This window comes from Gossypium hirsutum, chromosome D11 (genome assembly GCF_007990345.1).
Source record: "Gossypium hirsutum isolate 1008001.06 chromosome D11, Gossypium_hirsutum_v2.1, whole genome shotgun sequence".
Classification (NCBI taxonomy): Eukaryota; Viridiplantae; Streptophyta; class Magnoliopsida; order Malvales; family Malvaceae; genus Gossypium; species Gossypium hirsutum.
Window position 1 is genome coordinate 11737875 of NC_053447.1, and position 25784 is coordinate 11763658.

General features: G+C 33.0%; 2 protein-coding genes across 2 annotated transcripts; one reads left to right on the forward strand and one right to left on the reverse strand.

The window, feature by feature from the left end:
• The first annotated feature begins 17678 nt into the window (after positions 1–17678).
• Positions 17679–18635, forward strand: LOC107912386 (putative polyketide hydroxylase). Its single transcript, XM_016840537.2, has 2 exons — positions 17679–18312; positions 18391–18635. Exons 1-2 carry the CDS (start codon positions 18074–18076, stop codon positions 18467–18469), a joined length of 318 nt encoding a protein of 105 aa, XP_016696026.1. The 5' UTR covers positions 17679–18073; the 3' UTR covers positions 18470–18635.
• Positions 18636–18971: 336 nt separating this feature from the next.
• LOC107910944 (tubby-like F-box protein 3) lies at positions 18972–24126 on the reverse strand. The gene is made up of 6 exons (XM_041106042.1): positions 22847–24126; positions 21635–21722; positions 20555–20684; positions 20289–20468; positions 19691–20173; positions 18972–19275 (listed from the first exon to the last, which is right to left on the reverse strand). Exons 1-5 carry the CDS (start codon positions 23192–23194, stop codon positions 19702–19704), a joined length of 1218 nt encoding a protein of 405 aa, XP_040961976.1. The 5' UTR covers positions 23195–24126; the 3' UTR covers positions 18972–19275; positions 19691–19701.
• Between the last annotated feature and the right edge of the window lie 1658 nt (positions 24127–25784).

Sequence of the window (25784 nt, forward strand, 5' to 3'; positions counted from 1 at the left end):
TAGGCTGCGTGTCACGCCGTGTAACTCTCTGACTTGATACACACGACCGTGTTGCAGACTGTGTGACTCACAGACTTGATACACACAGCCGTGTCGCAGACCATGTATGGCACACGGCCGTGTCGCAAACCGTGTATGGCACACGGCCGTGTGGCAGCCCGTCTCCCAGGCTGTGTGCACCTAAATGAACCCTAAACATCAAGTTTACCATTTCAAGATTTCTTGGACACTAAACAATCAGTTTACCAGCCATTAGACCTATTCAAAATGCCATTAATCGTGATCAAATCATACTAATTGATGGTTACTAAACTAACTATAATTACGACAAAGGCAAGTGCACCTATCAAACAATAGTATAACTATGGTGAGAAGGGAATATCATATCCACGATGACTAAAAGTACTAGTAATTACTGTTTTTCTATTATTTAGCCGATAAATTGAATGAATTGTTTTAATTTAAATTTACTAATCTAAATTAACTAAGAACACAACAGAGAGTGAATTGGGAAAAATAAACAAAGATAACAAATGAGATAGACAATACCCAAGAAAGAATTCACCTAGACTTCACTTATTAATCTGAATTTGAATTAAACAGTTTATTCACTTACGCCTTGATCTATAGAAATCCCTAAATTATGTTAATATCTCTTTCGAGAGTAAGAACAACTGACTCTAGGTTGATTAATTGAAATCTCTTTCTAATTAAAACTCCTATTGTCGCATTAACTCGATCTATGGATTCCCTTATTAGATTTAACTCAAATCCGATAGATTTATGTCATTCTATTTCTAGGATTGCATACAACTCCACTCAATTATGCTAGATCTACTATTAAACAGAGACTTTTGCTCCACTAAAATAAGCATATTAAACTTGAATCAATATCTTAGAAATATTAAAACAAGAAATAAGCATACATAATTGAGAACAATAATCAAGTATTTATTACATAATTCAAAAATAAAATAATAATATTCATCATAGGTTTCATCTTCCCTAGGTATCTACGGAATTTAGTTCATAATTTAGAATAAAATCATCTCAAAGTTAGGATAACAACAAGATATAAAGAAACCCAATAAAACTTCTAAGGAAATTGAATGGAGATCTTTAATCTTGAATGAGATCCGCTTCTGAGTTGAATTCAGTGGCTTTCGTTGAGTCTTTTCTTCGTTCTTCTCTGTGTGCCCCTTTAGGTCCTCTTCTAATATGTATTTATAAACTTTAAAATGCTCACCCTAAAAATTGGGTTTTTTCGCGTAAAAGAGAAGCAGGGTGCGAAACTGACACTGTAACACTCCTAACCCGTATCCGTCGCCGGAAAGGAGTTACGAGGCATTATAGAACATAACACGGTTCAATACATACATTTATCGACAATTATCACATTATAATTAATTTCATAAAATACTCTAATAACATACTTAAAACGAGCATACTGCTATTAAACACTCTAAAACTACAGCTAAATAAACATAATTAATTTAACACATCACAAGGCATTCAGTCATACATCTGCAACATTTAAACATCAATGACCATGACACATATAATACTATTTCAACATCACATTTCGATACCATTTATCTCATTCAAATAAGCAACCAAAACTAATTTTATATATGCTCAATTCGTAACATAATCATGCAACCATTTTTAAATACATTTAGCCTAAACTGAACATACCAAATTCGCATGTTAATCTCACCAAATTAGCAACTACCAATACTAAACACAATTGCCAAATCAAATCATACCTAAACCTCAACTATATCTTATACTAATTATACCAATTTCATTTTTCACAATATCAACCATATAAACAACAAGACATCTCTAATAATTTGGCCAAATGCATACATCATCATAAAACATATATATATTCATACCATATACCAAAATCTCATACTTATCAAAATGAGCCAAATAAATTTTCATCATTCACAAACCAATTCACAAGGCAATTTATACATCAAAACATAGGTTAATAATAATTCACACCAAATAGTCAAATTCACATGGCATAGCATAGTCATCACATAGCAAATATGAACACATACTAGCATTAACATCTAATCGAATAATTAACCACATGACTATACCAAATTTGCCGAATCTCAAGATAGATTATAAACATCACCTACCATTTGTCAATTCACAAAATAAGCTCATTTACATAGCCAAATTAACTTCCAACAACTACACCATTTACAAACCAACTTACATGGCTAAAACCACAACCCAAAAACATACCACGTGATTACAAGCCTATACATACCATATACTATAATTACAAGCTTCAAAAATACCAAAATGATGATCGATAGTGTGACAACGATTCTTGACGATCCCCGAGCTCGAGCTAGCTTCGATTATCTAAAAAAAAAGGGAAAGAACACACACAAAGTAAGCTTTCAAAAACTTAGTAAGTCATAAGCAAATAAATTGTCATAAAAACATACATAGTCTAGTTCAATTAAGCCGAATATAACTAGTCTCAAACACATATAGAAACACTTTTCTAGTGTATTTCACTTTGTCTCATTAAACAATATCACTTACCTTTTTCTTTCAAAGTTCATGTCAATTTCACACATACCTGAATCGTTTATCTCTTATACTCATTCCGTATCGTATCGACTTTGCCCGTTGAACCATTCGAAATCGTTAAGGATACTCGGAAACACATATATCACATACAATGCCATATCCCAGGTATGGTCTTACATGTTATCACATATCGATGCCACTGTCCCAGACAGGGCCTTATATGAAATCATATACGATACTAATGCCCCAAACATGGTCTTAAATGTAATCTCATATCGATGCCAATGTCCCAGACATGATTTTACACGAAATCACACATCGGGAGTCCTAATGTCATGACATTTGTATCCTATACTATTCCTAAGGTTTGTACGAGACTTTTGGACGTCGTAACACTGTTAATTCTGGCTCGTTTTCATCTTTTCAACATTTAATACAATTCAATGATAATCAAACATAATTAACACAATTTAAACGCATTTATTTTCATATGAACTTACCTCGGATACGGAACAAACGGATCGGATCGACTACTTATCAACTTTCAATTTCCCCCGATCTAAATCTGATTTCTTTCTTTCTTGATCTATATGTATTCAAAATTAACTCATTTAATCATATAATCATTCAATTCAGTCCAAAAACAAATATTTAAGCCAATGTGCACTTTGGCCCTAAACTTTCACATTTCTTACAATTTAGTCTCTATTTCACAAATACACAAAATTCATAAAATTCAACAAAACCCATGCTTGGTCGAATTACCATAGTGCCCCTAGCATCCCATATTTCACATTTATTTACACTTTTAACCCCACATTATCATATTTTCTCAATTTAATCCCTAATTTGCATTTTCATCAAACATCACTTTATAAAATATGAAAATCTAACATCAAGTATTCATATTTCACCATTAAACATCAAAGAACACATAAGCTCATCAATGGAAACTATCAAAATCTTTAACAATTTTGAAATCAAAGACACGAACTAGCTAGATTAAGCTACAACGACTCCAAAAACATAGAAATCATTAAAAACGAGGCACAAATCACTTACCAGTTAAGCATTCAAAGTTGCCGAACCCTAGCTTCCAAAAATAGTTTTTTTTCTTTAATATTTAGTTGAAAAAGAATAAAAGAAGATGACAATTTGTTTGGTTTTATTTATTATAACTTTAATTACTTAATTACCTAATTAACCTTTAAAATTAAACCAAATTTCAAAATTGCCAAGCCAAGATCTTCCACTAACTCATTTATGGAAGAATTACCACATAAGGACTTCCACTTTAAAACCCTATAGCTATTTAATACCTTTAACGATTAGAACTCAACTTTTATGCTTTACGTAATTTAGTCTTTTTTACTGAATTAAGCATCCAAATAGTAAAATTTTTTTAAGAAACTTTCACCTAATAATTCTATCATGCTGTAAAATTTAATATAATAATAAAATTAATATTTTAACTTTGGATTTGTGGTCCCAAAACCACTATTCTGATTTGACCCAAAAACGGGTTGTTACAACTCTCTCCCCTTAGGGATTTTCGTCCGCGAAAATTTTACCAGTGAATAGGTTTGGGTTTTGCTCTCTCATAGTATCCTCAGTTTCCCAAGTAGCTTCTTCAACCCCGTGCCGATACCATAAGATTTACACTAAAGAAATTTTCTTATTTCTCAGTTATTTGACCTCGCGAGCTAATATTCTGATCGGTTCTTCGTTATACGTCATATCAGGCTGTAATTCAATCTCAGAATGAGAAATCACATGTGAGGGATCAGATCAGTATCGTCAAAGCATCGACACATGAAAAATGTTGTGAATTTTCTCTAACTCATTCGATAGAGCTAACCGACATACCACTGGACCTACACTCTCGATGATCTTATACGGTTCGATGAATCTCAGACTCAACTTGCCTTTACGATTGAATCTAAGTATTTTCTTCCATGGAGAGACTTTCAACACCTTATCCCCGATCTGAAACTGAATATCTTTTCGTTTCAAATCTGCGTACGATTTTTGACGATCTGACGCTACTTTTAGACTATCACGAATCACTTTCACTTTCTGTTCAGTCTCTTTGATCAAATCAACCCCGTGAATCTTATTCTCACTAAGTTTAGTCCAGTACAAAGGTTTTCGGCATTCACGACCGTATAAAGCTTCGTACGGTGCCATTTTTATACTCGATTGATAGTTGCTATTATATGCAAATTCAATCAATGGTAGGTATCGCTCCCATGTACTTTCAAACTCAAGAATGCAACATTTCAACATATCCTCGAGTATCTATATAACTCGCTCAGATTGATCATCTGTATGTGGATGAAAAGTAGTACTAAAGTGCAGCTTTGTACCCAATGCATCTTGCAATTTCTTCCAAAACCGCGATGTGAACCTCAAATCTCTATCCGAAACAATAAAAATAGGTACTCCATGCAATCTCACAACCTCAGAAATATATAACTCAACTAACTTATCAAGCGAATAGTCCGTTCGTACTGGAATGAAATGAGTTGATTTCGTCAATCTGTCAACTATAACCCATATCACATCTTTCTTTCTTGGCGATAGGGAAATCCCGACACAAAATCTATAGTCACTTTATCTCATTTCCACTCGGGAATCATAATCGACTGCAATAAACCAGATGGTACCTGATGTTCAACTTTAACTTGCTGACAAATCAAACATTTAGAAACGAATTCTGAGATGTCACATTTTATACTAGACCACCAATAAAACTGTTTCAGATTGTTATACATTTTCGTGCTTTCCGGATGACCAGACAAACGATTACAATGAGCTTCATTTAATATCATCTGAATCAACTCTGAATTTCTCGGTACACATATTCAGTCTCTAAATATTAAATAATCATTAGCATCAACTCGAAACTCTAAATCAGAATTCAAATCACATTGAGCCCGTTTTGCTAACAATTCATTATCAACTTTCTGAGCTTCGCAAATCTGCTACAAAAATAACGATCTTGCTTTCAACTTAGTTATAATCGATCCATCATCAGATAGAGCCAACTGAGTATTCATCGCACGTAGAGCAAACAGAGATTTCTGACTTAAAGCATCAACAACCACATTGGCCTTTCCCGGATGGTAGTCAATCACTAGTTCATAATCTTTTAACAATTCTAACCATCTTTGTTGTCGCAAATTCAAATCTCTCTGAGTCATTAGATATTTCAAACTCTTGTGATCAGAATACACATGACATTTCTCACCGAAAAAATAATAGCGTTAAATCTTCAATGCAAACACAATGGCTGCTAACTCTAAATCACGTGTCAAATAATTCTTTTCATGCGGTTTCAACTGTCTCAAGGCATAAGCTATGACTTTGTCTTCCTGCATCAAAACACATCCCAAACCATTCAACGATGCATCACTATAGATTACGAATTATTTACCCGATTCTGGTTGTACTAACACTAGAGCTTCAGTCAAAAGAGCTTTCAACTGATCAAAACTTTTCTGGCACTTGTCCGACCACTCGAACTTAACATCCTTCTGAAGTAGTCTCGTCAACGGAGTTGCAATCATTGAGAAACCTTTTACAAATCGTCTGTAATAACCGGTGAGTCCCGGAAAGCTTCAGACTTCGAATACATTTTTCGGAGGCTTCCAATCTAATATTGCTGAAATCTTACTCGGATCGACTCGAATACCTGATACTGACACAATATGCCCCAAAAAACCAACTTTTTTTTAACCAGAACTCACATTTACTAAACTTTGCAAATAGTTGTTTATCTCACAAAGTCTGTAGCACTATTCCCAGATGTTCAGCATACTTAGATTCATCACGAGAATAGATCAAGATGTCATCTATAAACACAACAACAAATCTATCCAAATACGGTCTGAAGATCCGATTCATTAGGTCCATAAAAATAGTAGGTGCATTCGTTAGTCCAAAAGGCATAACTAGAAACTTATAATGCATGTATTTCGTTCGGAAAGCAGTTTTCGGCACATCAGAGTCTTCAACTCACAATTGATAGTAAACTGATCTCAAATCTATCTTTGAAAACACTGTAGCCCCTTTTAGTTGATCAAACAAATCATCTATTCGTGGCAGAGGATATTTATTCTTGATGGTCATTTTATTGAACTGTCGATAATCAATGCACATTCTCATAGTTCTGTCTTTCTTTTTCACAAACAAAACCGGTGCACCCCAGGGAGAATAACTCGGTCGTGTGAAACCTTTATTTGTCAATTCTTGCAACTAAGCTTTCAACTCTTTTAATACAATCGTTGCCATTCTGTACGGAGCTATCGATATCGGTGTTGCTCTCGGCACTAACTCAATACCAAATTCAACTTCTCTGATCGGTGGCAAACCAAGTAACTCTTTAGGAAACACATCCGGGTATTTACATACAACTGGTACTAATTCAATCTTCTTTTCGGTCACTTTAGAGTCGAGTACATAGGCAAAGTAAGCTTCACAACCCTTTCTCACATATTTTCGAGCTAACATAGAAGAAATCATTACTGGTAAACCATTCAAATCATCTGATTCAATCTGGATAATCTTATTATTCTGACATTTCAAATCAATCGTCTTCTGTTTGCAGTTTACAATAGCATCGTGCAGTGTTAACCAATCCATACCCGAAATTATATCGAATTCGTCGAATGGGAACAACATCAGATCGGCAGAAAAATAGAAATCTCGAGTAATCAACGGAAATTTCTTGTATACTTTATCAACCAAAACACACTTGCCTAAAGGGTTTGATACTCTAATCATAAATTTAACTACGAACGCAACAAATAATGAATTGGGAAAAATAACTAAAGACAACCAATGAGAAAGACAATACCCAGGAAAGAATCCACCTAAACTTTACCTATTATTTTGAATCTGAATTAAACGATTTATTCACTTGTGTCTTGATCCGTAAAAATCCTTAAATTATTTTAATATCTCTTTCGAGAGTAATAACAACTGACTCTAGGTTGATTAATTGAAATCTCTTTCTAATTAAAACCTCTATCGTCGCATTCACTCAATCTATGGATTCCTCTATTAGATTTGACTCTAATCCGGTAGATTTATGTCATTCTATTTCTAGGATTGCATACAACTCCACTCAAATAAGAACATTAAACATGAATTAATATCCCTAAAATATTAAAACGCGAAATAAGCATACATAATTGAGAACAAGAATTAAGTATTTATCATGTAATTTAGAAATCAAATAATAAGATTCATTATAGGTTTTATCTTCCCTAGGTATCCAGGGAATTTAGTTCATAATCTGAAAAGAAAACATATCGAAGTCGGAAAAACTACAAGACATAAAGAAATTCAAATAAACTTCGAAAGAAGTTAAAAGGAGATGTTCAATCTTGAAGGAGATCCGCTTCTGAGTTGAATTCGGTGGCTTTCGTCGAGTCTTTTCATCGTTCTTCTCTATGTGCCCCCTTAGGTCCTATTCTAATATGTATTTATAAACTTTACAATGATCGAAAACCCTAAAAATTAGGTTTTTCGCGTAAAAGAGAAGCAGGGTGTGAAACCGACACGGGCTAGCACAGGGGCTTGTGGCCAACCCGTGTTGCTCACACGGGCGTGTGGCCAGCCCGTGTGAAAATGCTCTGGCCTTGTGGATGTTGAAAACAACTCTTTTTACTCGATTTTGGCTTGTTTTTTTTTGCTCATTTTGCTCCATTATGCTCACCTAAGTATAGAAACATGAATTTAAAGGATTGGGAGCATCAAATTCACTAATTTACATTATAAATCATCCAAAAACACATCAAGAATGGGATTAAAAACATGTTACTTTTATGGCTTATTATGACCCAACAAAACAGAAATATGAATTGTTGCTCTTATTTACATTTTAGGTTTCTACTTTTATTTTGCATTTTTTTCTTAAGATAGTTATGCCAAGCTTTACACAATCAACTGCAACTTCTTCCCAAGATTATCGAGGAAATAAAAGGAAATGGGTTCCAGAAGAAGATGTTACGTTGGTTGCCTGTATGGTCGACTTGCACAATGTTGGAACTTTTAATGCAGATACGGAATTCAAGACTGATTATTTAAATGAGTTAGAAATAATGTTAGAAAATTTTTTACCTCGTGCTATGCTGAAGGCGAGACATATTCTTGAATCAAGGATTAAGACATGGAAAAATGATTGGGCAATCGTTTACGACATACTCAAAGAAAAAGACAATAGTGGCTTTGGTTGGAACGAGCATAGGCAGATGGTTGTTACTGAAGATGCTGTGTGGAACTCATACATAAGTGTAAGAATTATTTATTGTCTTTATTATCTTATTTTGACCAAGCTTGTATCTAATGTGGATTTTTTTTCTCTAGAGTCATAAAGAAGCCGATCAATTCAGATATAACAGTTTTCCTTATTATGACCAACTTACTTCCATATATGCAAAAGATCGAGCCACTAGGAAAAATGCTTAAAAATCCGTTGATATTGCTGAAGAAATAGATGTTGAGGATGTAACTACTACTAGGGATGAGCGTTCGATCGAATTGAATAAAATTTTTTTGAGTTAATCTAGTTGACGAATCTTATTTTATCATCCTAACTTGATTTGAAATTTTCTCGAACTGAGTCGAGTGAAATGGAATTCAAATCAAATATATTTTTTCGAGTTAAATTAAAAAAAATGATTTTGGGTCCTTGTAACACTGTCACCCACCGTAATCAAATTTGTTATTAACTTTCATCTCCTCATAATTTATTTATTAATATTTTATATACAGGTTAGCTTTTTTGCTTACTTAGTTGCTTCAATTATCTTCTGATTTTTGTCACTATGTTTTGAAATTAAAAAATATATTAAATATAAAAATGTGATTTTTTAATAAAAATTATCTTAAAGATAAAATGTGAAATTGATACTAATATAAAATTTTAACACGAATATTTTATGGCATCATCAATAATTCAATTTTAATAGAAATTTATAAAGATTTAATATGATTAAACAATTCAATAATATAAATAGTACAAAATGTGAAATTTAATTTAATTTAATAATATAAATAGTAGATATAAATAAAATTATTATTTAAGTTTAGGGATTTTTGGATGATTTGTTTTTTGGGGTAAAGGGTGAAAAATAAAAGTTGGGAAGGAAAATAAAAAGTTTTGAGGGTTGAAGGAGTAAAATTTTGGGGGGAAAGTAAATGGGGGGTAGGATGGGAGGGGAGTAAAAGTTTTTTTTTGGGGGAGGGGGGAATGGGAGGGAGTAAAAGTATTGGGAGAAAGTAAAAAGGTTTGAGAGTTTGGGGTAAAAATATAAAATATTATAGTTTGGTATTATGTTTATTCAAACTATTCGAGTTATTCAAATTTAAAAATTAAACTCGCTTCGAACTCGAAATTCAAAAAAAAAATCGAATTGACTCGAATAACTTATTCATTTAACTCGAAATTCGAAATCTTCTTCTATTTTTTTGAGTCGAATTGAGTTTTGCTCACCCCTAGCTACTGCAAAGAATCTTGAAGTAGGAAGCAATTACCATAGATGCGAAGATGATGTTTCATTGGATGAGATGGATGTTTCAGGTACACAATTGCTACCGTCGAAGCCAAACCAAAATGATTCCACGTTTTCAAATAAGAAAAAAAATAGATTTCTGATGAAAGTAAACAAATTTTTACTTCACTTACTAATGCTACCACATTATTGCGGGAAAACATACGAACTGTTGGCATTGAATTGAGTAGGAGCATTGCCTCCGAAGTGCTAATTCAAGGGAAGTAAAAAATGCTCATTCAAGAAAGTGCCCAAAAATTATATTTAGCCTGATGTGAAGTAAAAGGATTAACTGAAGATGATCGCTTTCGTACATTGAACCAAATTTCAAACTATCCAACACAAAAGTTCGTTTTCTTTAGCCTACCTTCTTCTGTGAAATTGGAATGGGTAAGAAGGTTTATTTCTACCCGTTAAAAATCATGGTTGTGTTAGTGATGTTTTGGTAACTTTTTGTATATGTAAATTTGGATAGTTTAATAACATGATAGAATGCCACAGACTGTTGTAACTTTTTTATGTTGTAAAATTTAACATATAGATATGGCATATAAGCTAATGGCATCATTTAACTTTTTGTTAATGTATCAATATTATGTTTGGATGTAAAACATAATTATCAAGCTATTTATTACTTCTAATTTTTTGCTTTTTAGTTTAGAAGATAAAATTATTTGTTTCGCTAATGATATTCTAGCACATTAAATATACATTGTAGTTTAAAAATAATAATGTAAGTTATATATTATTTTTCTAATATTATATATTATGATTTTTATTAATTCATATTTTAATAATATTTTATTAAGAATGTTATTAAATTATATATTATTTTAATTAAATTGTATTTAATAATAATTGGATTAAATTATGATTAAATTATTTTTTATTAAATTATATTTAATAATAACCCTATTAAAATTTAATAACAATTATCATCTACCTACAAAAATTCTGTTAAGGGTACTCTGGTTATTTAAGTCTTTTTTCCTTATGCTATTACAACATATATTCCATTCAACCAAACACAAGAATACCATTACAGTTTCATTCTATTTTATTTAACAAAACAATTGAATTACTGATTACAACTCTATTTTATTACAGTCCTATTCTATTCCCCCCAATCAAACGTGGTGTAAGTGTTTGAATTGAAGTGCTTAGTTGTAGCGGCCACTTCGATTGCCACTATGATGAACAACTAAAATAGAGTAAATAAAGGACACGAAGAGTTGTTTACGCAATTTGATTTCCTTATGTTTGCGGAGCCTATATTGGTGAGAAATTCCACTATCTTTAATCTACAATACAACAAGTAAATCAAACTCTATCACTCTTCAAGTATAAAGACCTCACTCTTGTATATAAAGACTTAAACACTCACGATTGAGAATTTAGGTTGTAAACACAATTTGTTTACTCTTCAAATACACTCACAAAATAAGTTCCTCTATGAACAATAAGGTGCTCTCTAAGCTCAATACATAAACCTATACAAATCTTTCAATAAATAGAAGTTCTTTAGACTTACTAACATACTAGAGATCAATTACAATCCAATCCCTTAATAATAGCAGTTACTAGAGATTAATGTAAAGTATACGATTGGAGATTCATTCTTCAACGGTATGTTTAATGTAATCCTGGTTTGTTCTCCACAATCCAAGGGGTTCAATTGCTTGATATGAACCAATCCAAACTTTAAGGATAATTGCTTTAAATGAATTAATTTTCAAAATCGAACTTTCATATATTTACAATACCAAAGTCCAAAAATTTAATTTCAATAAGCTACCAACTACAAATATAATAAGTGATATGTTGAATAAAAATAACACCTTAACAACAAATTACTTCAAAAACTTAATCTTTTAACATGCATTGATTTGTGTGAAGCCAATTTCCAGCCATTGTTGAATAATATGCATTTAATCATGGATGCTAAATATCATCTGTCACACATTATATCAAAATCAAATCAAGCAACCAAATAATAAAAATGTTGTGCTGGTTTTGTTTTTCTCTCTCCCTTCCAATTTATTTTGACAACAACAGTGGCGTAGCAAAATTAATCATGCAATTCCCCTGCCCGGCCCTCAACTACTCAAATTTCGACTTGTTACTTTAATATGCATTTAATGTGTACACTCCTTAAATATGCAAGAAGGAAATAGTCGCTTTCTTTTCACCCCCAAAAAAATTAATTTCATTTCTTGTTGGGTATTTTGAAATTAAGCACTACTAACTCCAAATTTTATTATGGGTTCTGAATTATTATTTTTTAAATATATATACTGTCGAAATTTTTTTGAAAATCGACTTTTTATTTTTAAAATAAAAATGGAGTCGCCACCAATCCTTTTTTATTTATGTGTGATCAGATCACTTCAAAACTCGGTTATTTTAATAAAACGTTGGGTTTACTAAAATGGTAATCTTCGGTCTACAAAGTCCAAAAAATGGGTTCGGCAATCGGTTACGTATGAGGAGGGATTAGCACCCTCATAATACCCAAAATTGATACATAGTTGATTACTTGTTGTTTTGATGTCGAAAATTGAAAGTTCAAAGAGAATTAAAATATGATCTCTCTTTGCATGATGTTCTTTTTAATTAAAATCAATTAATTAAATTAAATTTTATGAAAAGACATTATTTTGAGTTAGTCGAGAAGAAGAGATCATGCCCCGTAAGTTAGGACACGATACTTTGAATACTCAAAAACAAGAATAGTCACCATTTGATCTTTACTTAAATATCGTTTTTATTATTATATATATTTTAAAAATAGGATATTCGATTACTTTGGCCTTAGGAAGAGACCATAATTCATAAGTTAGGAGCATGACTCTTCGAATCCCAAAAATAATGAACATTGCCTTGGTTTCAAATGTTTCCTATACGTTGGGTAGAACGAATGAAAATTTTAAAACAATATACTTTCTAATTTGTTTAGGCCTAGTAATAAAATGGATAAATATATTCTAGCACGATGCACGACGTGGTGATTAACAAAATGAAGTAAAATAGTAGTGGATAAAAATGAAATGATGACATTAAAATGATAAGCAAATGAATAAATAAATAAATAAATGAAGAAAAGTAAAAAAGATGAAATAAAGAAATACTATGATAGTGGATAATAACAATGCACCTATAATAATAAAACATCAATTTTATAATAGTAATAGCGATAATCGTGTCGTGATTACTAGGCTATTTTATCAAACTAGTCTAAAAAAATATTATATTTACAAAAATAACCCAGGTTTAAAAACAATCACCAAAATAACCTAAAATGAACAGTACCCACTCGTTTTTTGCACCCATGATTGCCTAATAATTGTGTCAGGGTTAAAAAAATTAATTTTTTGGGTTTTGGCCTGTCAATGGCCGGAACCCAGGTATTTTTTTAAATTGTATAATACTGATATACAAAAAAAAAAAAAAGAAAAACGAAAAAAAAAAATTTTGGTGCTGACCTGTCAATGGCCGACACCCAGTACAATTAAAAAAAATATTTTTATTTTTTTGTGTCAGAATTAGATATAAATATACAAAAAAATAAAAAAAAAAATTTGGGTGCTGGCCTGTCAATGGCCGGCACCCAGTACAATTTAAAATTTTTTTTGTGTCAGAATCAGATATAAATATACGAAAAAAATAAATAATTTTTTTTTAAAATTGTACTGGGTGCCGGCCATTGACAGGCCAACACCAAAATTTTTTTTTATTTTTTTCGTATATTTATTTTTTATTCTGACACGAAAAAAAAGAATTTTTTTTTAATTTGTACTGGGTGCCAGCCATTGACAGGCCAGCACCAAATTTTTTTATTTTTTCGTATATTTATATCTGATTCTGACACGAAAAAAAAAGAATTTTTTTTAAAAAATTTGTACTGGGTGCCGGCCATTGACAGGCCAGCACCCAAATTTTTGTTATTTTTTATTTGTATATTTATATCTGATTCTGACACGAAAAAAAATAAAAATATATTTTTTAAATTGTACTGGGTGCCGGCCATTGACAAGCCAGCACCAAATTTTTTTTTTTGTTTTTCTTTTTTTCCTTTTTTCGAATATCAGTATTATACAATTTAAAAAAAATACCTGGGTTTCGGCCATTGATAGGCCAAAACCCAAAAAATTATTTTTTTTAAATCTGACACAATTATTAGGCAATCATAGGTGCAAAAAATGAGTGGGTACTGTTCATTTTAGGTTATTTTGGTGATTGTTTTTAAACGGTTATTTTTGTAAATATAATATCTTTTTGGACTAGTTTGGTAAAATAGCCTGATTACTATCATAGTACTAATATGAATAATAAAAATAATAATGATAAATACAAGGATCAAATAAAATGTACATAAAAAATATAAATAACATGAATTTTAAGTGTTAAAATAAAATATATAGTAAATAAAAAGGTAAAATTAAATAAATGAGGGATTAAGTTGAAATTTAAACAAAACTTAAAGTAAGAATTGTAAAATAAATGAAGAAAAGGGAAGTAGAGGCTAAATTGATAATAGGACAGAATTTAATACCTAAATTATAAGAAAACATAATGTAAAGGATTAAATTAAAATTAAGTATAAAACTTTAGGGACTTCGGGCATAAATAATCCCAGACCTAGCACATGTCATTCCAAAAGGGTCGAGAGTACAAGGACTGATTGAATATAAAAAAAACTTAAAGGCATAAATCGTAGAAGAAAAAATATAAGGGATCCAATTGAAACAATGTAGAAATCTACAAGAACCAAATAGATAATTATTCCAAACCCCAGTACATGCCATTCCCTTGGCAAGTCAACGCTAGGTCAAAGGACTGAATAATAAGAAAATAAAATAAAAGGCACAAAAATAAAATAATATAAAAAACAATATAAGGCGAAATTGCAAGAAAGCCTAAATACAGAAGGACTAAAATAGAAATTAGACCTCTTTTCAAGAAACACCGAGATCCTAATGGTACTCGGGTTGGGTCCTTGGATTGCGTCAAAACGACGCCGTTCTAGGTGTCCATTTCCAAAAATGGTCAATAGTCAATGGACCAAAATAAAAATAAAAATAAAATAAAATGGTAAAATTAAAAAAAAAAAAAGAAAAAAAAACTAAGTCAGGACTATCAAGACACGCTTAAAAGTGGGAGGACCTGGGCAACAATTATCCCTCCTTAAAAAACACGTGGATCTAAAGGGGGGTTGGGTCGGGTTGGCGAATCATGTCCAAAACGATGCCATTTTGGGGTTTCTGAAACCAGGCCAAAACGACGTCGTACTAGTGCCCTATTTAAGTTAAACTTTTCTGAAAAAAATTCATAACATCTCTTGCTTTTAAAAAAAAACTTCCTTTCTTTTTTTTTCTTTTCTCTCAGACCTCCCTATGTCCGGCCACGGAGCCGTCGTTGCCCCGCCATGGCCACCGGTCGTCGACGATGGAGACCGCCGCCTCCGGTAGGCAGAGATTGCAAAAAATAGACCATTTTTATATTGTCTTCTCGAGAATCCATATCTGGGGTCAAAATCCTTAGAGCCCGATCGGAGTTCAGTGACAAAAATGGAACCTCTCGATTCCTGGTCTTCCTCTGGTGCGGCCTTAGGCGAATCCTTAAGGATTCGACAGCCTCTCAGACCAGATGAGGCACCAACGACGGCGGCAACGGTAAAAAAACTTAATTAATTTTTTAATATATGCGTGATTCAAAAAAAACAAAGAAAAAGAACTACCTTCTATTAAAACTATTGTAGTTTTCTATTCTTTTTTTTGCTTCTCCGTAAAAAAAATACATCTCAATTTTATGGCTTTTATAGCCTATTACATATATATTTTCTTTTCCTTTTTGTTGTTTCAGTCATTTTTGTCATTTGTCTCGTTTCTTTTTTCTTTGCAGGTGTTCACGGCAAGGTCAACGGCATTGGGTAACCATGCCTTGCCATTTTGGTGCAATGGTGGTAGAGGGTGCATCAGGCCTCTAGCGGTGAGCATGCCGACGTGGTGGGGTGCGGCGCGAAAGGGGACTTAGGATTTTAAGGTTTTCTATAAAAAATTGAGGCTGTGGGCTTGGACTTGGGTTTGGTTTAGGTTTTGTAAATGAACTTTGCTATTAGGCTTATAACTTGGACTGTTAACAAACTTTTATTTATTTTTTGTTTGGGTTTATTTATTTGTGTTAGGCAGGGCAAAATTAGCCTATTACATAGACTATAGACATTGATTAAAATATATAAATATTTTTTAAGCATAATAATAAATTTAACTCTTAATATTTATTCTTTTTATCCTATTTTTCTTTTATCATTTCGATCCTAACTTTCATGAACTTTAATAAAATTGTTGTTTTTTTTTGACAAAAAAAAATCCTGATCTGTTAAGATTTTATCTTCATTTACTTGGTAATTTGTGTGAGTACCTTATTCTTGATGTAGATAGTTTCTTTTCTTTTTTTCTTTTTTTAAATACGAACCATTTTGAAATTAGTACTAATCTTTTATATATTTTTTAAATTTTTATGAAGCATCACGCGAGCTACTAAATTAGTATTATTATAATTTTAATGGTCCATAAAAAAAAAAAGAAGCAAATTGGTTAGATTGGAAGTAAAAAAAGAAAAAGAAAAAGGAGTAATATGATAAAAAGCAAACACTAATATGGAGTGGAGTCAAGCTAGGTTAGAAAGTTAATTAAGGTGATGGAAAAAGCTAAGTTCGCTCTCAAAATTATATATGTTAATTCCCTTACATTATTTAACGCAAAAATAACTAACTTTGTTACAACATTTAGGGAAAATAATAATAAAAATTTCCATTCATGGACCAACATTCGATATGTCACGTTACAGTAGAAAATTTTGATCCATATTTTTACCTAATATATTATAAGAAAAAGAGCTTTTAATTATATAAAAATGTAAAATCATTATTTCACTTTTTAAACTAAATATTTGAATGTGGATTGTTAAAATTTGGTTTGAAATGAATTAAGAATTTTTCTATAATTACTTAATTTATAACATCAAATTCGATTATGCAGTTGTACTGCTTTTATTTTTTAAAATTTAAAATCTTAATTTTGAATGAAATGCTAGTCATGAATTTGTTATTTTCGTAGAATACTACATGATTTAGTGGGTATAGAATTAAAATTTCAAAATCCAAAAAAAGTATAGAGATTAAATATGATGAGATTGAAGAGTAATGATTAAATTCATAAGTTATTAGCAAAATTTAACCTAACCATTTGGTTCAAAAATGAAAAAAATACGAAGATTAAATTTAACCAAATTAATATCAAAATAATAGAACTACTTATTTTACTAGTTTACTTTAGATTAAAATTTCGGATAGTAAATTGCTCGAAAGATGACTATTTTACATTTGTTAAAAGAATTTCTCCAAAGTAATAAATAATAATAAAAAACCCCTCAAATTCGAGCAGTAGATCCATTGATTGAAGCAAGTGTATCTATATCCAAAACCAAGGTTTGATCTACAAACCCGCTCCACCGGTTCAACAATAGATATTTTTGCGCATGGGTTGGATAAAAGGAATAAAAAGTTGTATTGATTCAACAATAGATGGGCGATGGGTTCTTACCGTTTGTGAGGTAAAAGTGTGAATTTTTGCGCATGGCGTTGAATGGTAGTTGAAAGGGTGAGTCAAAGAAGAGTAGTTTAAACTTTATGTACATAAATTAGAATTAGACTAGTAGGCTTCTTGTTTTGACTAGTAAGCACAGATCAAACACTTATCATCACAATAACTACATAATTCGTGCAAATAACCACTTCCAAGGCTTTCGCCTACATAAACAAGGATCCGCCCTTCCTATTTTTCTTCAGCTTCTTTCTTACATACCTGTGTTTCAACACTCGGATTATCTCTCCGGCAACGTCTTCCTGGTGGTGGAAGTGGTGAACACTGAAGGCTAAGTAACAAGTTAGCAAAATGGGACCTGGAGGGCCGGGAGGAGGGCCGGGAGGACCTGGTGGACCGGGAGGATGGGGAGGAGGACCTGGTGGTTGGGGTCCTGGCCCCGGAGGACCTGGCGGATTTGGGCCTGGAGGTCCTGGTTGGGGTCCGGGACCTGGAGGTCCCTGGGGCCCTGGATTTGGAGGTCCTGGTTTTTGGCCTGGTGGGTTCTTTGGCGGCTTTGCAGATGGTTTGTGCAATATGATATCTTCCTGGTAAGCAATCAAATCTTTACTCAATTCCGGTATAGTTAAATGCGGTTTGATTGAGGTTAAATTTGATTGGGATTGCAGCTTCTACTGTCTTTGCTGTTGTTGGCTACTACAAGACTGCTTTGGTCGACGCCCTGGCTATGGTCCTCGCCCTTTCTAATCATCTGCTGGCTGCTGTTGCTATACATGTGTTTTCTGTAGTGCCTTGTAATAAATTTAATAATCTAGTTTTAAGCTTTTTTTCGTTGCTCTTGCTTCCGCCACTATTTTCATCTATTACCATCCAAACTTTTATCAAAAGTAATAAATGTGACTGATTTCCATTAGGGAAGTTCATTTTCTTTTTCTAGAAAACCTTTACATCCACCTTAGCATGCCCAAATGACACAGTCCAATTCTTTGTTCAAAAGCAAAAACAAATAAATCCACAAAATGTTTTCCCTTACTCAGATGTTCATAACTCAAAAAGGTATTTGAATGTTCTTTTGGATAAGTTGTGCAAAATCTATTGTTGCCTTCATATGACCCAGTCTAATGCTCTATTTGACACGGCCAAAATATTTACAGAACTTGAAATGTAAATATCAATAATTTGCCAACAACAACTTCAGATTAACATTTGAGAGGCACAGTTTGAGAAATGAGGAAGTGCACATCTAAAATGGACAAGAGTCTCCTACAAGGGAGCTCCCTTAACAAATTCGAGAAACCATTCAACAGTTTTTAGTTCATCTTTTTTTCCGCTCAACAATCAAAGAGACAATCATGTTAACAAAGCGCACAACCAACATAACGGCCATGTCTCGCTCTTAATACAAACGGTTATATGTACAGCAAAGAACTAAAATAAAAGTTAAATCCTAACTTCTCATATGGAAACAGAAAAGCACTAAAGTACCAAGCAACTTTGTAGCAGAACATGCCAAATCCATACCTGCAAACCAACTACATTGCATCTCGCACAACCTGCGTTTCAAAACCAAGAGCTTTAACCACTTACAATCCACAAGTAGATGCAGAATTAAGATAAATCTGCTGATTGAAGGTGCTTATTGGCAAGTCAATTGTACTGCTGGCCAAGTTATACGGCAGATTCTTTTTCTTTTTTGGTAAAATTACACAATAGATTCTATAAGTACAGTATCATATCTAATATCTAGATTCTTAAAGCACATAAACTAGAATTCTAGGCCAAAAATGGCGTAAACAAACAAATTAATGAACAGACTACAGCAAAGTAAAAATTTGCTATAATGAAAGATGGCAAACCTTGCTTGATTATATGTCACAATCCAGAAAACAAAGAGGGCATTGACAAAAAATATTGCCTCTATTGAGATTCAAAATTGTCAAAAGTCCAAATGTTAGGTTAAACACATACCTGTTTGCATATCACTCACAAGCGATCTTAGTATCGAAGCTACTAAGGCATATAGCAAATGCCTGAAAAGCTGAGATTGGATACTGATAATCCATAGTGAATACATCCTTCCCCACTTTACCGAATTGGAGAATGACATTCTCATGCTCCTGACCAGCAGCTGCATTTTCAGGAGATGCAACCAGCTGAAAATTTTTGACTGATGCAACTGTTACCCGTCCATTGAAGTTCAGACACCAGCACTGGAGTTGTTCATGCCACCTCGGTGACTTGTTCCTCAATACTAGCATTCCATCTTTCTGGTCAGACAAAGGTCCAGATTGGAAACTCTCTGCACGGGTTGATTTTGATCTAAAGAACAGCAGTGATGGGAAGGTATCCAGATTACTGTGTAGGAATTCAGTCTGAGTGGGAGCAACACCTCCAGGTTCAATAGAAGAGGCTGGGATGGCATCCATGACGCAGTGCATTCTCCTTGGACCTCTACGGTGCAGAATATGTTAATTTCAGTAAGCATACAAAAACAAGGAGCTAAACAATGACCAACCCCTGATACAAGGACAGGGATAGAAAGAGCAACTTTCAAGATACACCTTACCTAGAACCCAGGACATTCAACTCATAAGAGATGTGGGCTACAGGATAGTTGCCAGCTGGGACACGAGGAGAAACTTGTTTCATATTAATTAGCCTGGTGGAGCAACTTTTAGTAACTTTTGCTCCAGCATTTGGAGGTTGTGCATCATAGACTGTGAATTTGGTCCCCAAAAAGTTGGATCTGTTAAAACAAATCAAGGTAAGTTTAGATTTCTGAAATGACTAATGTATGATGCATCAGTAAAATCATAAACCAGCTGACAATACCTCAACTTTCCAATGTAGGTACTGCTTCCTTTTGACACATCATTGCAATTTAATGAGATGATATAATCTGTGCAGGTAGGACGGCGGCACTTCCTTGCAGCAAGAAGGAACTTTCCATCATCGTTGGAAGCTGCCAAGTCAATACCCAAAGCAAAACAGTTTCATATATACAACTAAGAGAAGATACCAAAAGAGAAACAAGGCACTCACCAACCACCACTAGGGGTGTGCATAATTCGGGTAAAACCGAAAAAATTCGGTTAACCGACCGAATTCGGTTAATCGGTCGGTTAACCGAATTTTTTCGGTCGGGGGTCGGTTAATTTTTTTATGATTTTTCGGTTAACGGTTAATTCGGTTCGAAACCGGTCGGTTAACCGAAAATTTTCGGTTAACCGAAAAAATTAATAAATAAAATTATCCAACCCAACCCAAACTCAATTACCCAACCCAATAAAACTAAAACTAAAGTTTACCCAATTACCCAATCCAATAAAACTAAAACTAAAAGACAACCCAATTTACTAAAGTCTAAAACCCAATTTACTTTAATAATTTATAAATTTTTTAAATTTTAAAAATAAAAAATAAAAAAAATTCGGGTATTTTTCGGTAATTCGGTTAATTCGGTTAATTCGGTTAATTCGGGTAATTCGGGTAATTTTTAACCAAAAATAAAAAATACATAATTTTCGGTTAATTCGGTTAACCGACCTTATTAACTGAAAAAATTTCGGTTCGGTTAAATTTTTTTTAAAAAAAATCGGTTCGGTTAACGGTTAAAATTTTTGGAAGGTCGGTTAATTCGGTTATAGTAATTTCGGGTCGGTTAACCGGTCGGTTAACCGAATGAACACCCCTAACCACCACATCATTGTAAAGGCAATAACTTTCTATGAATCTAATTACATAACATATCCTTAATATTTTTAACTCAATTAAAAAAATATAAGAAAAATCCTACGTCAGAATACAAAAGCACCAAGCAGTACAAATGACCATTCATAAGAGTAAAGCTCACAACATCAGCCCCTTTCTCCAACACCCTAGATGAAACACAAATAAATTAAAGCAGCTCACCTTGATTCAAGCCAAGGTAAAGATAATATGTTTGGTTGCTACGGTTACGTTTTATGTAACATTGAAGGAGGGAGTCCCTTGGACCAGGCTGCAGAAACAAAAAACAAGGACTGTGAACATGTATCTTAACTTTTCACTTATCGTGGATGATTAATGAGCGATAGAAGCTGTTCCAAGTACAAACAGAGTGCTTATAGTATATTCTATATTAACTTAGACAGGTCCCTTTCAATAAAATTATACTGAGAAACAAGTCTCAAGTTTGCAATTCATCTGAGGAGAATATCTAATTTAGGATTCAAAATTTATGATTTGATAACCTAAGAAAAAAGAACCTGTTGTCATGCAGCACGATAACAAAACAGTACCTGACATATTTCTAATTTTTAGATTTTAAACTTCCTCAGAAGACAATCCTAGAATGCGAAACACATCTCAGCTCAAACAAATCAGCAGAGAGAATATATTGCCCTCATTTTACTCAACTATAAGCAGCATCAAACCAGTAAAGAGAGTACAACTGGACCAAGGGATGCCACAAATTTTGTAAATGTATCCCACCAGTAAAGAAACAAGAAGAACAAGAATGTGCATCCCTCCAAGTGAAGTCATCACCTACTGCTGCTTTTTAAGTAAATTTAGATGCTGCACAGGAAAGGACACTTTGGTAGCAGGATTAGGAGCTATGTTATGAGATGCATATGGTCATATCATAGGTGCTACGGCTAAGTAAACAAATCCTACTTTTAATGTATTTGTGTTGGAAGTTCATGCTATAAGCGGATGGATAGTTTTTCCTCAAGATATAGCCATTTATAATGTAATCGTCGAAACTGATTACAAGTTTAAATGGAGCTTAAGGGGGGAGGTGCTAGATTATCTACAACAGGGGACTTAGAACTATCTCTTTGACCTGTAACCTTAATTCAATATCCTGGTCATTTCTTGAGAAGGATTGGAACAATGTAGTACATTCTTTAGCCACACATGCTTTATCCTTATGCGGTGAATTTGTATGAGTCGAGAATGGTCCACCATTGCTGATACCTTATCTTGACTTGGATGCTATTTCAGTTGACTAATGAAATGTCTTTGTCAAAAAGAAGATAAAAGATTCAAGGCCAGAGTATAAGAGAATCACTTTAAGACCAAATACAACACCGAATGAAAGAAATTCAATCAAATAAAAAGGAATAGGCAAACATCTATTACCTGTTTCAATGAGATTGGGAATGTCAACTTGCAAGAAATTTCTGGGGTTTTCACAATTTCCTTCATAATCTCTCTCCAATTCCTACATACACCAGCACAAACAACCACATTCTTTCGTGGAGGCCAAGTACTCTCTGATGCCTCTATTCTCATCAACACATCCCTCAAAAGCTCAGGCGGCATGTTTGCCCAACAACTCTGCTTGAACACATCAACTGGAACTGAGCTGTCCTGAACTACCCTATGTGACCTCGATCTCATGCCATACCCAAACTTCACGTCAAACCCTTTTCTCGATATACTCCCAAACTCTCCCTTCATGTCCTGGATAATGCTCTTAAACGACATCGATGCCTCCTAATCCTCTAAAACCCAATGATAACTTAACAACGGACTTCACCTCTACAATTTGTAGTAACTAAGGAATGTACCTAAAAACATTCAATTCCGAATCACTACAACTTACAACCTAACATCCTCCAGCTCACAAACACATAAAGTATAACCGAATAAACACTAACGATTCGAATTTCGCAGTTAAAACTCTCAAAATTCATACAGAAATAAGCTATGAGCACTAAACAACACGATCCAGAACCAGAAGCCTGATAAGATCGAAAAGTCACAGAAGTGGCTCCACAGCCCCTAATCACAATTTCTCCTCCAAAACAATGCAGATTGCCATAATCGATATCTAAGAAAATAACACAAGGACACAACACTGAGCACCAAAACTTACCCTTCAGCCAATAAATCTAGCAATAGCTGAAAACAGAAAGGCGGCAGTGAAAAAGATCAACAAAATTCAAACGAACACCAGCAGATCTCTCCTCTTATCCTAACCAACCAAGAGCCATAAAACTAACAGATAATAAGAAAGGAGACAATTGTGAATTCATCAAACCTTTAGAGAGAGAGAGAGAGAGAGAGAGAGAGAGAGAGAGATCAAAGCAGAAGGAAGAACATCCGGATCAACAAGAACCGGGTATTCGGATCATGGGTGGAACCGATGAAATCTAAGGTGGTCGGCCTTGGGCAGAGTGAAAGAGGGATGCAGGTGCGGGAAAGGGAAAAGGTTAGGGCTTTGTTGGCTTTATGGTGTTGTTTTTAGTTGGGTTTGGTGCGGTTTCTTTTTGTGTGGTGATGTGTGAAGGACCTTAGAGACGAGACCAGAATTTCACTGTGAGTGTGAATGCCTGCCCCCCAGAGTGGGTCCCCTCTACTCCTTATCCTATGCTGTCACTGCCCCCTTTTGTCTCACTCTCACCCATATGCGCTCGGATTCGGGTTCCAAAAATATGAGCCACGGGTTAATATATTCGCCGAATTCACACATTGGTACACTAAAATAGTGTGGTCTGCTTTATTCTCCCAAGGACGAGCATATAAGTTCCAACCTGGAGAAACGGGTTTTTTAGAGGTTTTTACTTCAAATGCTATAGTAGGTTTGAAATATCTTAGGCTTACACTATAAAAATCTTGCCTTTAAAATTTTATTGATCTTCCAGAAATCAAAATTTATGATTAGTGCAAATGGTTTTGTCCCTATCTATCCAGATCCATCAAATGCAAATAAGTTGGAAAAAATGTGAAATACAGCTTACTAGGTTAACATGATTCTTCTATTTCCAATCAAATTGAGCCATGATATTTCTCTTCTTCTTTTTCCTTCTCAATAAAAATGGATTTTATGATGTTTATCCTGGAAGGTCCTAAGGCTTTCCGTCTTTGACACATGTCCAATGCTATCTCTTTCTCTCCCTTTTTTTCATTATAAACACAAATGGGTAAATTTCAATTTTGTTCCCTTTTATTTTATTAATTACTTAAAAATGGTCAAATTTCAATTTCACTTGAATTTAAGATTTAATCTTTCATAGGCTCAATGCTATCTCTTTCTCTCCCTCTTTTTTCATTATAAACATAAATGGTTAAATTTTAATTTTGGTCCTTATATAATGCTCGAATTTAAGATTTAATCTTCATACTTTATTTTTTTTACATAATTCGTTACCTCAATGTTTATAATTCCATTAGTTATTTATATGGAAAGAAGGTCCTAAGCAATTTTGTCATCACACATGTCTTTTTCCTCTCTTTTTACCCTATAAGATAATAGTAAAATTTTAGTATTGATCCCTCTACTTTGCTAAAGTTTAGGGATTTAGTCTATATTTTAATTTGACATAATTTGATCATCTCTTTATCAATGACATTAGTTGATCTAAATACTTAATACCGCTTAAAATGTTGTCATGAATTTTCTGAAGAACACCTTTCTAACACATACCCAAAAAATCTACTTCGGTATAATAAATGAAATAATCAACTATCTTGACTAACTAAAAATAGAAGAACCAAATTATGTCAAATTAAAGTATAAATATTAAATTCTAAAATTTAAACATAGTATAAGAACCATAATTATAATTTTTCATTTAATTTAATAAAAAAATTAACTTTTATAAAAATATTTCTAATTAAAATAAAGATAACTACAATCATAATTATTTTAATATTAATAAGCCTTTAATAAATAAGCATAGGTATAATTAAAAATTTGAATCCCGGGAAAAACATTCTACTCAATTTTATAATGAAGTATAAGAATTTTATCAAATATTTAAAAAAGTTTCAAAATGAAACAAAAGAGAAAAAATGCAACGATGTTGAATTAATTATTACGCTTTTAGAGTATTTGTTATTACAAATTAAGTTGAATTACAAGTGTCAAACAAAAATTTATACAAATCAAAACACTTTATTTTTATGTTAAATAATACACACAAATAAAAGGATTTAGTATTAATATTTTTAGTATGATGGTTCCTCGTACAATTAAGTTGAGGGTTCATAACTAGCCGTTTACTTCTTTAAAAAATATTCATTTGCTACCAACAATAAATACCTTAATTTTTTTAAAAAAAAATTATGTAAG

Coding starts and splice junctions, on each gene's coding strand:
- LOC107912386 (XM_016840537.2), top strand. CDS start 18,074: ATGGGACCTGGAGGGCCGGGAGGAGGGCCGGGAGGACCTGGTGGACCG. Junction 18,313..18,390: donor TGCAATATGATATCTTCCTG/GTAAGCAATCAA, acceptor TTGGGATTGCAG/CTTCTACTGTCTTTGCTGTT.
- LOC107910944 (XM_041106042.1), bottom strand. CDS start 23,194: ATGTCGTTTAAGAGCATTATCCAGGACATGAAGGGAGAGTTTGGGAGT. Junction 21,723..22,846: donor TCCCAATCTCATTGAAACAG/GTAATAGATGTT, acceptor TTGTTTCTGCAG/CCTGGTCCAAGGGACTCCCT. Junction 20,469..20,554: donor ACCTACATTGGAAAGTTGAG/GTATTGTCAGCT, acceptor TTGTTTTAACAG/ATCCAACTTTTTGGGGACCA.